We start from the raw sequence: 14,851 nt of genomic DNA, 5'->3' as shown, positions 1-14,851 counted from the left end.
CAGGGAGCAGGGCGCGCGGGGGGGGGGGGGTGCGTGTGTCTGCCCCCCCAGCTCGGGGGTTCCCCCAAATCGTCTGTCATGTCTGTGCCAGTCGCAGGCCACGGGGGCAGGTGGGGCTCTGGCAGCGGGGCCCCGGATTACGCGCAACGGGCCGGGGAGTTGCGGGGGGACGCTGGGGACCGGGTTGGGGGGGAGCCGCTGGCGTTGCCGACTCCCAGCTCAGGGGTCTCAGGCTGGAATTGGGGCGGACCAGGGAGTGTTTCAGTGAACCGGCCCAAGCCTTCATCCAAGTGGGGGGGAGCCCCTCGGCTGCCTTCCCGGGGATGCCCTGGCGTGGGGAGGGGGGGATTTGGTTTAGAAAAGGAAAAGCTCAGATGTTTGGCCAAACAGGTCGAGTTTCTCCCCCCAACGAGGAGCTCCCTGGGCTGAGTGGTTTATCTGTGCGGGGGATGTCTCTTCCCTGGGGGGCGCGGAGATGGACAGGAAGGCCCCCTCCCCAACCTGGTGGGAGGAAATCCTAAAGCAGCCAGACCCACTATGGGCTCAATGGCCTCTCCCTGGCTGAGACCCCCACACTCACTTCTCCGCCCCGCACTGGGAGGGGGAATTATTACCCCTGCCCCCCCTCCAGGGCTATTTCCCTTTTCTGAATGCGCCTCTACACTTGGCTTTACGGTAGATGGCTTTGCGGGGTCTTTCAGGCACCCAGTGGGGCAGTCACAGCCTAACCCGGAAGTAGAGGGCACGGAGCCCGCCCTCGTGTGGGCGTGGCCTGAGCAAGATGGCGGCGCCCATGGGCCCCTCTGGGGGCGTGACTCTGCGCTGGTGGGAGGGGGCAGCGGAGCTGCCAGCAGCAGAGCCCGGGCGGCGGGAGCAGGAGGATGGAGGGGAGCAGCCCGCTCCGGTGAGTAGCGGGGCCGGGGTCAGAGGGCAGGGGTCAGAGGGCAAGGAGCCCGCGGGCAGGCCCCCTTGACGGGCTCCCCCGGTCACTGGTGCCCCTTGCGCGGGGGGGCGGCGCTGAGCCCGGGGGCAGGTTCCGCCTCACGTGAGGTCCCGTCGCGCCGGGCCCGGGGGCAGCGTCTCCCCCGCGGGGTCCCGGAACCCCGGCTCGGGCCGTGCCCGCGCTGCAGCCCGCCCGGCCACCCGCTGCGAGAGGCGCCGCGGGGCTGGCCCGGAACCCGCCTCCCGCCCGCCCCGCTGCTTTGTGTTGCTGAAACTTCGGCTGTTCCGGGGGGGCCTTTTTACACCCCTGAGCGACACGAGCTTTAGCCCCGAAACGGCCGGTGTGGGCGAAGCCTGGCGGGGGCCCTGCCTGAGTGCACGGCGCTGCAGCGACACGTCTGTACCCTACAGCGCCTCTGTGCCAGCGGGAGCCAGCTCTCCCGGCCGGCCGGCCGCATCACGAACCCGCCGCGGGGGGTAGAGAACTGCATAAATCATGGAGGCTAAGTCCGTTAATGGCAATTAGCCAGGATGGGTGAGGAATGGTGTCCCTAGACTCTGTTTGTCAGAGGATGGAGATGGATGGCAGGAGAGAGATCACTTGATCATTGCCTGTTAGGTTCACTCCCTCTGGGGCACCCGGCATTGGCCACTGTCGGAAGACAGATACTGGGCTAGATGGACCCTTGGTCTGAGCCGGTTCGGCCGTTCTTGTGTTCTGATGAAGCTCTCCCACTTCCACAGCACTCATGTCACTGTAACTTACCTGGCTCAGGAGGTGGTTTATTCACAGCCTTGAGCAACATAAATTATGTTCACATGGGCTGCAGCCTAGACAAAGCCTCACTTACCCTTCCTCTCAGTTGTCACTTCACATTCATCAACACGGTGTCAATTTAACTAACACTCCACTACAGTGAGACGAGCAACTTTGGGCTTTTTCTGTCTTGTCTACATTCTAGTCCTATATCAGAATAACTAAAAAACCACCCCCGAGGGACAGTTATACTGGTGTAATTCCCTGCTGTATACAGCACGAGATCAGCGGGCTAGCTTCTCCCACCAATATAGCTACCGCCTCTCCTGGAGGTGGATTAATTTCACCAACAGGTGAGCTCTCGCCTTGGCTTAGAGTGTCTTCATTGAAAGCACTACAGCAGTGCTGATGCAGTGGTTGTGGTGTAGACTTGCCCTAATTTAGGACAATATTGAAACTTCAAAGGGCCACCCATTTAAAGTTACATGGACCTTTTCGTTAAGAGAAGAGAACAGAGCTGTCTGAAGAATGGAAGTTCGATTTTGGGAAGAATTGAGAGATTTGGTCAGAATGAAAATAAATTATGTAAATTTCAATTTTGTTACATGTTGTAATACACAATACATGATCCATGTTTCTATATGCCGTTGCGACACTGGGGGAATTGCTTTCAGCTTTTGCCTGAAGTCAAATTCTGGTAAGATTGCTAGATTTTTGCAACATGTTTTGATTTTGACAGAACTGTATCTTCCAATGGAATATGCTCCCATTGAAGTTCCTTTGGCTCAACTAGAGAATCTCTCTTGGTTTTGCATTTGCCAGCACTTTATGTACAACTAATTGCGCCGAGTTTCCCTGCCTGTGTAAATCTTTCACACAGCAGTAGAGAGGAGAAAACTCCCTTAGACTGAAGAAAGTTATTGGCAGTGGGAACTCAGGGGCAGGTGCAGTAGCTGAAGTTACAGGACTCTACGTTAACCAGGTTGTAAATTGGCCGTTACTCTGCGTACTACGGTCACACTTAGCGGCTGCAGTCAGGAAAGGACCCAGTTGTGTTAGGTGGTCCCAAACCCATAGGAAACTCTGCCCGGATGAGCTGAGGCTCCCACCATCAGTTGCAGATTTAGGGAGTCAAGTTTCTCAGTCTAGATTTTGCCCAGCCAGCTCACTGTGCCCTACAAGTCACTGATGTATTTTTTCAAAAATATATTGTATAAAACTGAAGCCAACACAGAAACTCCGATTCCCCAGCGGCACAGACTGTACAGCACAACTACAAGGTTGCGATGGCAGGTCTGCCCCCACGTGCTGCTGCGTCGGCCAGGTTTGCGAGATCCTATCTTCACTCTATGTGCAACCTGGTCAGGGGTCCAGTTTCCACATGGCCGGCCTCTGCCTTGCTTCCTGCCTTGTTCACATGGAGTGTGGTTGGGTCCGGTAGCTGTAGCATATAGGGGTCTTCAGACCATGTGATGAGACACCAAGCTAAGGTCTGCCCCTTCCGCCAGTCTTTGGAAGCTGGCCAGGTGGCAAGAGAAAATGCTTCCCTTCCGTGCCGTTCCCCAGACTGTAGGGGGTTACAGCCCTACTGTCCTAGGCCTAACCAACTCCCAGGCCTGCACAGCGGAGATACAGACTTACTGCCAGCTGAGTGAGAGTTAAGTCCACATCAGAGACGCCTCCGAGGCCACCGTCCCCAGAATCTCCCCAGAGCAGCTGCTGCTTCTGCTGTCTGCCACTGATAACTTAATCAGCATTGTCTCTTTGTGGTGCTCCTTGACTGCACATTGTCTGTACAAGCGATGGATGGGCAGGCAGAGCCGGGAGAACAGGAAGGTGCCCTCTGCAGCCCGCTCCCACCTCCGGCTGGCTTTGTCCTGCGCGATGTCCAGCTAGGACAGAACAGGGCAACGATGACAAATGCACCCGCGCTCTCAGTCCATTAAAACATTTCAGCCGGGATTAACTGTTACCACCCCCGAAGAGCAGCTTAATGCCTCCAGAGAAGGCAGCAGATTCCCACCGCAGCCACTAGCCCTTGGGGCTCTTTAATGGAGCAGAGGGAAGCCACCCACAGTCCTTCTGGCCTGGGAGGAAAACCAGCCTGTGGGGAGGGAGCTGTGCTGTGGCCTACACCTTAAATCTGAGTCCTGCCAGGCTCTGGGGGGCACTTGTGTAGGGCAGTGACCCTGGTGTTTTGGGACTCTTTCCCGGTCAGTGAGCTGTGGGGAGTGCCAGGGCCCGGGCGAGCTAGGGCAGAGCGTACTTGTCTGCTTCCGCTGTCACTGTATGGCTGGGACTTCATGGCTTTGCAGCAGGTATTGCAGTGAGCCAGGGGGTCGTGAGGATGAGGCATGGGACTGGAACCCAGGAGATCTAGGCAGGTCTCCATCGCTCTGCCCCCCACTTCCTCCTCGTCCCGTAACATACCGTTACTGGCGTGCTCCTCGCTGGATAGTGTAGGGCACTTGGAGATCTGGGGCTGGTGGGGAGTTGGGATTCGAGGGGGCGAGAGGCAGGGACTGCTAAATCCTAGCCTGCTGTCGTGCCTGAGTAGACACAAACCAGATACTACGTCACTGACCTTCCCGGCCTGGGAAATGGCCAGTTCCCTTCCCTGCCACGCCCCGGACCGGACCACTCCGCTTAATGTGTTGGAGAGCGAGACCTGCCTGAACCCTGGAGTGCAGAGGGCTCTCCTCCCTCAAGGAAGCAGTCATCCCAGCGAGGTGCTGCTTCCTAGCCCCTAGCAGCCTGGAGAAGCAGGAGCAGCAGCCGGCTCTGGGCCTGCAGTCAGGGCTGACAGAGGAGGGCTTTGACTCTCCTGTGGGTCAGGGACTCTGTCTCTCTCCCCTGGAGCTTGGGCTTTCATGAGCAGGGAGCAGACAGGAAACCTGCCCTGGGTGCAGAGTGGCCTGTCAGCCTCCTCCTGGCAAGGGGCTGACAGCCCCCAGGAAGAGCCAGGCTGGGGCTGCACACAAACCCCCCAGGGGAGTAATTCAGGGTGAGGAGGGGGCCTGCAGGGGCTTTACCAGGGCAGCAGAATGAGGAGGTGCAGGGACCCTGCCCTGGGCTGCTGGCAAGTTATACTTGGCATCTGCGTGTTCCTAAAGCGCTGAGTAAATCTCTCCTGCCCCCCAGCACAAGGCAAGTGTGGGCTGGGGGACCCGCTTGCCAAGCTGGCCTCAGCTGCTCTTTAATCTCCACCCAGAAAGAGGAACCGTGGGACAATGACAAGGCAACAGGCCTGTTCCTCACCTACACTGCAGAGCTGCCAGTAGCTCCTTTCTCTGCCTGGGGGCGGGGTGGGGGCACAGGCCTGGCTCACCCCCTCCCAACCTCCTGCTGCAGCTCCAGGGAAATGCACTGCCAGGCTCCTTCCTTTATAAGTGCCAGCTGGGACTCAGCCCCCATCACAGCTGCTGTTCAACTTGGGCTGCTGATTCCCAGCACCTGCCTGCTGGGCCTTAAAGGGGCAGACCACCTTGTTACAGCAAATATCAGTCCCATTTTACTGGTGGAGAAACCGAGGCATGGAGGCAGAAATGGGCAAACACACCAGTTCGCAGCCCTGGTGCAGAACGTGGTCCCGTGCAGCTAACGCCTCAGACTCCAGGGTGTCGGAGGGCCAATTCCTGTGATCTCTCTTTGCCGGCCGGGGGAGTAGCTGGGCTCTGCAGCTCTCTGGCTGCAGTGATCTCCTGCCCCAACCCTGCTCCTAGGGGATTGCTCTCAGTGATGCTGGGTCTGCTCACTGCCTGCCCCCACTTCCCCCCTTGCTTTAGGCCCCAAGACTTCCCTGCGTTGAAGAATGACACGTTCCTTCGAGCGGCGAGAGGGGAGGAGACGGAGTACACCCCGGTCTGGTGCATGAGGCAGGCCGGCCGCTACCTTCCAGGTGAGTGGCCAAGGCACAGGGTCCAGGCAGGGCACTTCTCCGAGTTGGAGCGGGAGTGCCTGCCCCCCACTCCCCTGGCTGGCTGGCTCTAGCTGCGCATCGCTCCAGGAGCAGGGGGGCAGATGGAAGAAGAGACTGAGAGCGATGGGTGGAGGCCAGGGTAGCTGAGGGTGCTGCTGGGACCCCTATGCCAGGTCCCTCTTTGCCCTCCTGGCATGGTGGGGATCAGGGATGCTCTCCCCAGGGCCTCACCCAGCTGATCTCTTTGCAGAGTTCCGGGAGACTCGAGCTGCCCAGGACTTCTTCGCCACCTGCCGAAGCCCGAAGATGTGCTGCGAACTGACCCTGCAGGTGAGCAGCTGTCCAGCGCCTGGGCTGGGGCTTTCCTCTACTGCTGCAGAAGCCCTGAGAGCTCCCCCTGGGGGCTGTTGCAGTATTGATTGGGTGCCCCCCAGCTCACCAGAGGGAGGTGCTGTCTTCCTGCCCAGGGTCCTTCTGCTCACCCCGGGCTGAGACACATGTGTGACAGCTTGGGGGCTAAGCACCCTCCTGTCAGGCTGCAGATCCGGCCCTGATGAAGAGCCCATGTGTGCCCTTCCTTAGCCTGTGAGCTCATCCGGTCCAGGCCCAGGCTGACAGCAACCCGGGGCTGCTGGACTGGGCAAGATCTGGACAACCTTGTAAAGTGGAGTCATAGAAATGGGATGCAATTTAATAGTGCAAAGTAAAGGTCTGGCACTTAGGGACTGACCAGAAGAATTTTTGCTCTAAGCTGGGGATGTGTCAGTTGGAAATGATAGGAAGAGAAAGACCTGGGTGTATTGGGCTGTGACCGGGGTCCCAGTGGGTGCCAGCTGTGGTCACTCAATGAGGGTGAACTGCAAAGAATGGGGCAGACAATCCCCACAGAGTGGGTGGATGTTCCAATACTTAGATTCACCAGCCAGCACAAAACAGCTCCTGTATTACCTCATGGATCACTCAGGAGTCCAGACACCCCCAGTTCCCTTAAAGCATCCAGCCTCAGGCCTCCAGCCAGTATCCACGGCAAATATGAACATTTCTGTAAATCTTATTTCATCATGTAAAAGAAAAGGTTCTACCCATCCTAAAGGATCGGACACCTCATCTCCCCAACTACACGCTACAGCCAATTCTTATTAACTACACTAAAATGTGTTAAAAAAACGAAAGAGGGAGAGGCTGGTTAAAAGATCAATATACATACAGACATGAGTTCAGTCCACTGAGGTGCAGATTCACAGCAGAGAGGGTGAGCTTCGTAGCTGCAAAGAGTTATTTTAGAAATAGTTCATAGTCCAGTGTCCCAATCTCATTCAGGGCATCCCAGCATAATTGGGACATCAGTCTTGCAACTCAAACTTCCTCTGATGAATCCTAAGCAGAGCTGAGCTGACAGAATCAGGACCCAAGGACCTTTTATACAATTTCATATCCTCTTTGAGGGGTTGGGATTCCGTTGGGGAACAAAAGATAATCAGGATGACTTGGAAGGAGGTCCACCACCCTAAGGCAGTTTGCTTGTTCCTCCCCCGTTCACAGTACATTTCAAAGAGAGATGAATCTCGAGATATCAGGTAAATTAATTGTAAACACAGGGTATCAGAATACAGCATTGACAGGGACTGCTGATTACATTGTCATATGTAAATACACAAACATTCTCTCCCCACCTGTCTTCTGTGGGGTATTTATTCTGCAGGATGTTTAACCCTTTCTAGCCATGCGTCACATGGTCATTCACAGTTTGACTATGAGCTACCAATGTGATGCGGCCATGAAAAGCCTCATGCAGTCCTGGGTGCATCAGACGAGGTGTTTCCAGTAGAGACAGGGCAGTGTTACTACCATTATACAAGGCACTGGTGAGACCTCACATGGAATACTGTGTGCAGTTCTGGTCTCCCACGTGTAAGAAAGCTGAATTCAAACTGGAACAGGTGCAGACAAGGGCTACTAGGATGATCCGAGGAAAGAACCTCCCTTGAGAGCTTGGCTTGTTTAACCTAAGCAAACGCAGGCAGAGGGGAGAGCTGATCGCTCTCTCTAAATACACCAGAGGGATAAATACCAGCGAGGGAGAGGAGTTATTTAAGTTAGTACCAATGTGGACACAAGAACCAATGGCTATAAACTGGCCATCAACAAGTTTAGGCTTGAAATTAGATGAAGGTTTTCTAACCATCAAAGGAGTGAAGTTCTGGAACAGCCTTTCAAGGGGAGCGGTCGGGGGAAAAAACCTAACTGGCTTCAAAACTGAGCTTGATAAGTTTATGGAGGGGATGGTATGATGACACTTCCTACAATGGCATGTCACCGATCAGTGACTGGTAGCAGCAAATATCTCCAATGGCTAGTGATGGGACACTAGATGGGGAGTGCTCCGTGTCACTACAGATAATTCTTTCCCAGGTGTCTGGCTGCTGGGTCTTGCCCATATGCTCAGGGTCTAACTGATCACCGTATTTGAGGTCGAGAAGGAATTTTCCCCCAGATCCGACTGGCAGAGACCCTGGGGGGTTTCGCCTTCCTTTGCAGCATGGGGTCACTTGTAGATTTAAAACAGTGTAAATGGTGGATTCTCTGTAACTTGAGGTCTTTAAATCATGATTTGAGGATCTGCAGCCAGAGAGCAGGGGTGGGCGGGTGGGTGGGTGAGGTTCTGTGGGCTGCATTGTGCAGCAGGTCAGACTAGACAATCACAATGGTCCCATCTGGCCGTAAAGCCCCTGAGCTCTGTGCGTGTCCGGCGCTGACTCTGACTTTGTTCCCTGCAGCCGCTGAGGCGATTTCCCCTGGATGCTGCCATCATCTTCTCTGACATCTTGGTGGTGCCCCAGGTAAGGGAGGCGAAGGTCTGCATTGCTGCCCCCAGGCTGGGGGGCCAGACGCTCCTTCACCTGTCCCGTGTTCTCCCCCAAGGCGCTGGGCATGGAGGTGGTGATGGTGCCCGGCAAAGGGCCCACTTTCCCAGAGCCCCTCAAGGAGGTGGAAGACCTGCTGAAGCTGCGGCAGAAGGTGGACGTGTCGGAGGAGCTGGGCTATGTCTTCCAGGCCATCACACTGACCCGGCACAGCCTGGAGGGCAAAGTGCCCCTGATCGGCTTCTCTGGGGCGCCGGTAAGAACCGCCCTGGCCCTCCCCTCTGGGGTATGGGAGGCCAGGCCCACAGCCCCACCGGGCTCCGGCTGCCTCACTCCCCAGCCCTTCGGGGGGTCGTGCTGGTTCTCTGGAGGAAACCCCGAGGGCTGCAGCCACTGATCAGCCTGGGGAGCACAAGGGGCTGACTGGCTCCTGAGCCAAAGGGAAAGGGCGGATACCGGACGAAATGACCCTGCCTTTAGCGTGAGGGGTGTTCACTCAGAGGCAGATCCAGCCGGTACCCCCCACTTCCCTGCCGTCCCCTGTGTGCATTCCAGCCAGATGGCGCCTCCTCCGTCTCGGGCAGCCCTCGTGCGAGGGGCGACTGGCTGTCGCAGTGAGGGAGAGCCCCAGCCAAGCCCCCGGCAGTCCGGGTGTTGGGGGGACCGGGCCAGACCTGCTCGCTTACTCACTCTTCGTGCCCTGCCGACTCCTTCCTCGCCCAGTGGACCCTCATGTCCTACATGATTGAAGGTGGCGGCTCCAGTACCATGGCCAAGGCCAAGCGCTGGTTGTACCGGCACCCCGAGGCCAGCCACCGCCTGCTGCAGCTGCTGCGGGACGTCATCGTGGAGTACCTGGTGGGCCAGGTGGCAGCCGGTGCTCAGGTGCGCCTTGTCTGGGCGGGGGGGGGGCTCATGGGAACAGTGCGGGGGGGGGGGTAGGGAGAGCTGAGGGTCCCTCAGGCAGAGACCTGCCAACAGGGCATCGCAGTGGGAGCCTGGCAGTGGGTTACTGAGGTTCACGGTACCTTGGGGGGGGGCAGAGCCATGTGGCACTCCTCATGTGGAAATGCACAGCGGGGGGGGCTTACTGCTGTGTATCCACTAGGGGTTCAGACTGGTGGAGTTGGGAGGGGAGGGGCCCATTCTGGGCTGGGGGATGGGAGCCGGGGGACCATTCTGGGCTGGGGACTGGGAGATGAGGGCCCACTCTGGGCCAGGGGCACTGGCGGCCCATTCTGGACTGGGAGGTGGGGGCCCATTCCGGGCCGGGGGCGCTAGGAGCCGGGGGCCCATTCCGGGCCGGGGGCGCTGGGAGCCGGGGGCTCTAACCCGCTGTCCCGTTGGCTCCGGAAGGCTCTCCAGCTGTTTGAGTCCCACGCCGGGCACCTGGGCCCCGACCAGTTCCGGGAGTTTGCCCTGCCCCACATCCGGGACATTGCCGAGCACGTGAAGAACAAGCTGCAGGCGGAAGCGCTGCCCCTGGTGCCGATGGTAAGGAGGGCACTGGGCCTGCCTGGGCGCTGCCAGCGAGGGGCTTTCAGGGTCGCTGCCCCAGCCTGCCGTTTGTCACTGAAGGTCACTGAGGCAAGTGGGAGGGGCTTCCCTTTGGCCCCGCCCCTTGAGGGTGAGCCAGCCAGAGCTCTCTCCGAGCACCGTCCCCGGAGCAGGTTCCCCAGCATCAGCTGCTCTACGCTCAGAAAGTGCTCCCAGCCCGGGAGGCTCCTCGGTGGTGGGGGCAGGGCGCCGGGGCTGCTGCTGCTCCCCCCCCCAGGAGAGGAGGGGTCTGGGTCGAGGAGAGCTGGGACTGCCCGGCCCTGGAGCACTGCGACTCTCCAGCCCCTTCTCGGCTGGTGCTGCAGGCTGCGCAGGAAGGGGTTAAACCCAGACCCCCCCCCCCCCAGACCCCCATGTGCCTAGTGGGGCAGCTGCGTGTGGTTGAGGGGCCTGAGCCCACATCGGTCTCCTCGCTGGCCCGCTGTAGACGGGGCCCTCCCTCCGCAGGGCAGCCTGACAGCACAGCACCGGGCCAAGGCAGCTGCCACAGGGCTCCAGGCCGCAGGGGGACAGCCCGGCCCCTTGGCACAGCAAGCCTCTGGCCTCCTGAGCCCCACAGGCGCCCCACTGCAGCACTGGGCACAGGCAGGAGTCGAGCCCTGCCCAGCCCGTCTGGCTGAGATCCAGCAACCAGCCTGCCAGCCAGCCAACGCGTCCCTGGCCCCAAGGGGAAGTGGCCTGCTGCTCGGGGTGGGGGGAGCAGGCTGACCGGGGCCCAGCTGTGGGGCGCTTGCTGGGGAGATACCTCACGACTCGACAGCTTCCCGCAGCGGGCCCCTGCTGCTGAGAGTGCCGGGGGGGGCGGCCCCACTGGCTGAGGACAGGTGTCTGCGAGCAGCCCGATCCCCGGTAGGCTCAGGAAACGGAGAGGGCAAAGGCCAACAGGGCTCCGCTCCTGCCCGTAAAGTGCGTCCAGGAGGCAGCCGGGCTGTGGCTGGGAGAAGCTGGCTGGGTCAGAGAGCAGGGACCTGGACAAGGGATGGGAGGAGTCTGCCCCAGCCTGCGGGAGCTTTTACATCCCAGCAGGACAGTGCGTGTGCCATAACCCGGGGCTCCGGACTCCACCCTGCCCCCAGGTGGCACTGGGACAGTCGGGGTCACACGCCCCAATCACTAGCCCCACTGGCCACACAGCCACCCTGCCCCTGGAAAGGTGCCCCAGGCCCGTCAACACCAGCCTGACGACATGTGCCAGAGGAAGCAGCCATGGCGGCCAAAGGCAGAGTGCTGAGCTGGCATAGGTCAGGTCAGCCCGAGGGGAAGGCTCTGGAAACAGCACTGGCTGTTTCCCTGGTGTGCCTCAGTTTCCCCAGGGGAATGACAGCACCCCACGCCCCCTGAGGGCTGTGGTGAATGTGCAGAAGGGACTCCGGGTCACAGGCCCCAGGATGGCACAGGGTAGGGGAGCTCCCGCTCTGCCACAGCCGCTCGTGGGCAGAGGCTGGCGCCGTGTCCCATTCCACACGGCGCAGGGCAGAGCCAGGCAGCGCCCAGTGGCTGAGCCCCTTGCCCACGTCTCTCCCCGTCACAGATCGTCTTTGCCAAGGACGCGCACTACGCTCTGGAGGAGCTGGCCCAGGCTGGCTACGAGGTGATCGGCCTGGATTGGACCATCCAGCCCCAGGCAGCTCGGTAAGACAGCGAGGGGGTGCGGGCTCAGCCAGCCCCGGAGCCAGATGGCAGCTCCTTGCCTCCCAGGGCCAGGCTGCCAGCTGGGGAGCATCTGGTGCCCTCGATCCTGCAGCCCAGCTGTCCAGGGCATGAGGCCAAGGCCCTAGAGTCACCCCTCCTCCCCCGCCCGGGGGGCTGGGACACTGGCCCGTCCTCCATCCACTCCGAGGGGACCCTGGCTCTGTCACCACCTGGTGACTCCTGCGTGTGGGCGGCTCCACTGGCCTGCCCGCCCCAGGATCCTTGCCCCCCCCCCCCCCCTTTGCCGGGACACACAGGGCCCAGCAGTGCCTGTCGCCCTGTTTCAGGGGAGCTGGGCTGGAGCATGGAGAGAAGAGGAATTTCCACCCAGGGGCTGCGTCCCAGCTGCCCCGAGCATGCGGGGGCTTTGCTGCTGGGGGCCAGCCCCTGAGACGGGCCTGTGCCAGGCCATCAGCTGGCTGGAGGGGCGTGTTGTGCCAGTCCTGGGCCCTGATCTATGAGCCCTGCCACCAGGGAAGTAGCTGGAGCTTTGGAAGGCCTGTGGCCCAGCAGGGACCGGACCGCTCTGGAATGCCAGGCCTGGGCTGTGGTGGGCAGGGCAGTGGCACCATCTCTGAGCCAGGTGCAGCGACTTACCTGCTTCCTTTCCGTTCCAGAGAGCGGACAGGCCACCGTGTTACCCTGCAAGGGAACCTGGATCCCTGCGCCCTGTATGCACCCAAGGTAAGGGGGAGGCCAGCCAGGAGCTGGCAACCCTGGGTTCGAATCCCAGCACCGACACCATCTCCCTTTGGGGCAAAGCATGTTCTCTGCCTCAGTTTCCCCAGATGCACAGTGGAGCCAGTGCCCAACTCCCAGGTGCTTGGGGAAGGGGAGTGACAGTCATCCGGGCTTCTGGGGCTGAGCCCAAGAGAAGGGGGAGCCTCTGCCCGGGGGTCTGGCACCGCCCACCATGGCCGTAGCAACTGGCAGAATCCAGCTGCCTTCCCCTATCTCCCCACCCCAGGGCCCCAGCTCCCAGGCTGCACCGTGACCATGCCTGCAGGGGGCACACCCAGAGCTTTGATGAGGGGACCAGGGCCCTGGGCTGCCAGTGGGTGAGCACCCTGGGCGCCGGGCTCACAGTGGGTGTCCTGGGTTGACAGGAGAAGATCGGGGAGCTGGTGAAGAGGATGCTCGAGGGGTTCGGGACCCAGCGCTACATTGCCAACCTGGGCCACGGGCTGTACCCCGACATGAGCCCCGAGCACGTGGGTGCTTTCGTGGAAGCTGTGCACACGCACTCCCGTCACCTCCGGACGGCCGCCTGAGGTGCACGGGACCCGCCGGCGAGAGGACTGCGCAATGCTGGCCCAGGGAGCGGCAGAGCAGGGGCACGGGCTGGCGGCTCTGCTGTCTGGGCACGGGGGTCTCGGCCTGCCTGGCCTGGGCACCGAATTAAAGCTCCTTGTTTCCCAGCGCAGAGTCTGATGTGGGGGGGGTGGGGCCTGGCCGGGGGCTGCCATCAGATGCGCCAGCCAGCCTCAGCCAGGAGCGGTGCCACCTCGCACTCAGACACAGGCTGAAGCTGGCGCACTGGGCTCGCGTCACCATGCCAGGTTCTCATGGCAGGGAATCCAGTGGGCCCTGGCAGCACGCCCGCCCTGCTCCCTCGGGGAGTCCAGCAGCAGCCTGGGCACTGCCTGGGCTGGGGGAGACCCGTGGCCTTGTTAACCCTGCCCAACTCAGGAGCCCAGCCCTTGGCGGAGATGATCCAAGGGGCAGCTCTGTGGAGCCTGGCAGAGGCAGCCGTGGCAGTGGCACAGCCGGTTCCATCGCCCCCTGCCTAGGGCTGGGTGTGGGAGCTGGGGTGCTGCTCGGTGGCTGTGCAAGGGGGCCCCACAGCCCCTTCTGCCCTGGCTCTCCCATCCCTGGGCTGGCCAGGGCTCCCTCTGCGCAGCACAAAGGGCTGCTGGGATTGCATGGCCCACAGCAGCCTGGGAACCCGCCCCCAGCCCTTCCCCTGGGCTGTTCCCTCCTCTCCTGGGGTTTCCAGTCTGGGCCCCTGAGCAGTGGGGCTGCCCCCCCTTCCAACATGCTCAGCCTGGCCTCCTGGGGCACCTGTCCTGAGGTCTGTACACCCACCTGCCCCCCCCGGGCCCTACCACAGCTCCCCCTTGTCCCAGAAGCCCTGCACTCGTTCCCTGAACCCAGCTCAGGGGAGGCTGAGCCCCGAACCCCTTCGCCAGCCGGTGCCTGGGCCACCCAGAATAACCCCCTCCCCGAGGTGCCTGGCTTGAGGGCGCGGCCAGAGCACTGGGGCACCAGAGCCTGCTGTCCACCATGCCCAGCTGCAGCGCTTTGGGGAGCGGCTGGGCTCGGCTGGCTGGGGGAGCGGGGGGCAGAGTGCACGGGGTCCGGCAGCCGCACAGCCCCAGGGACGTGTGGTTCTGCTGGTGGCTGCTCCGGGATCAGGGCACTTTGACAGTGCCCAGAAACAAGCCTGGGGCCTTTTAGAGAGAACAGAGCAGAGTGTGGACCGGGACTCGCATGGCTCCTGCAAGGCAGCTCCCAGTGGGCAAGGAGGGGCCAGCCTTCCAAGCCTTCACCCCCTGCTAAGGGACCATCTCCCCTTGCCCCTTCGGCCCCAAGGGGGGCACCACCACCCCCAGCTTTAGGGTCGTGCCCTGGGAGTGCAAAGGAGAGCGAGAAGGGGGGCATCGTACCCAGCCCCTCCCAAGATCAAGGCCTAGGTCCCAATCGAGACTGAGGAGATGCCAGCCTTGCCCTCATTGCTCCAGCCAGGTGGGGCGCCGGGCACAGTCATTCCAGCTGGAATAAGAAAGAGGCTTCACCGCGTGCAAACACTCGCTGGGTTACAGCCCTGCCTCGCTATGTGCCTCAGTTTCCCCAGCATTATGGGAATAACAGCACCGACCTCTCCCCCACAGCCAGCAGGAGGATTAATTGGGTGCTGAGCTAACCAGGTAACGAAGTGGCAGACAGCTGCCCAGATAATTCCTTTAGCGTTGGGGGATTCTTGGACAGAAGCTGCTAGAGGGGGACAAAGGTGAGTGAATTTATTTAGCCACCACAGCCCCTTGGAGGCAGCAAGGCCTGTTTGACAGAGAAACTGAGGCAGGAGGTGCGGCTGGGGTCATACCACAGATCAGTGCCAGC

At 60.7% G+C, this 14,851-nt stretch overlaps 1 protein-coding gene across 1 annotated transcript; it reads left to right on the top strand.

Annotated features, from left to right (window-relative positions):
- The first annotated feature begins 782 nt into the window (after nucleotides 1-782).
- UROD (uroporphyrinogen decarboxylase) lies at nucleotides 783-13,149 on the top strand. Its single transcript, XM_050961218.1, has 10 exons — nucleotides 783-904; nucleotides 5,485-5,597; nucleotides 5,869-5,948; nucleotides 8,396-8,458; nucleotides 8,541-8,738; nucleotides 9,206-9,367; nucleotides 9,839-9,976; nucleotides 11,571-11,671; nucleotides 12,349-12,415; nucleotides 12,838-13,149. The coding sequence occupies exons 1-10, from the start codon at nucleotides 882-884 to the stop codon at nucleotides 13,000-13,002; spliced, it is 1,110 nt and encodes a 369-aa protein (XP_050817175.1). The 5' UTR covers nucleotides 783-881; the 3' UTR covers nucleotides 13,003-13,149.
- Nucleotides 13,150-14,851: the final 1,702 nt, after the last annotated feature.

Source organism: Gopherus flavomarginatus, chromosome 7 (genome assembly GCF_025201925.1).
Source record: "Gopherus flavomarginatus isolate rGopFla2 chromosome 7, rGopFla2.mat.asm, whole genome shotgun sequence".
Classification (NCBI taxonomy): Eukaryota; Metazoa; Chordata; order Testudines; family Testudinidae; genus Gopherus; species Gopherus flavomarginatus.
This window is presented reverse-complemented; position numbering and strand designations above follow the sequence as displayed.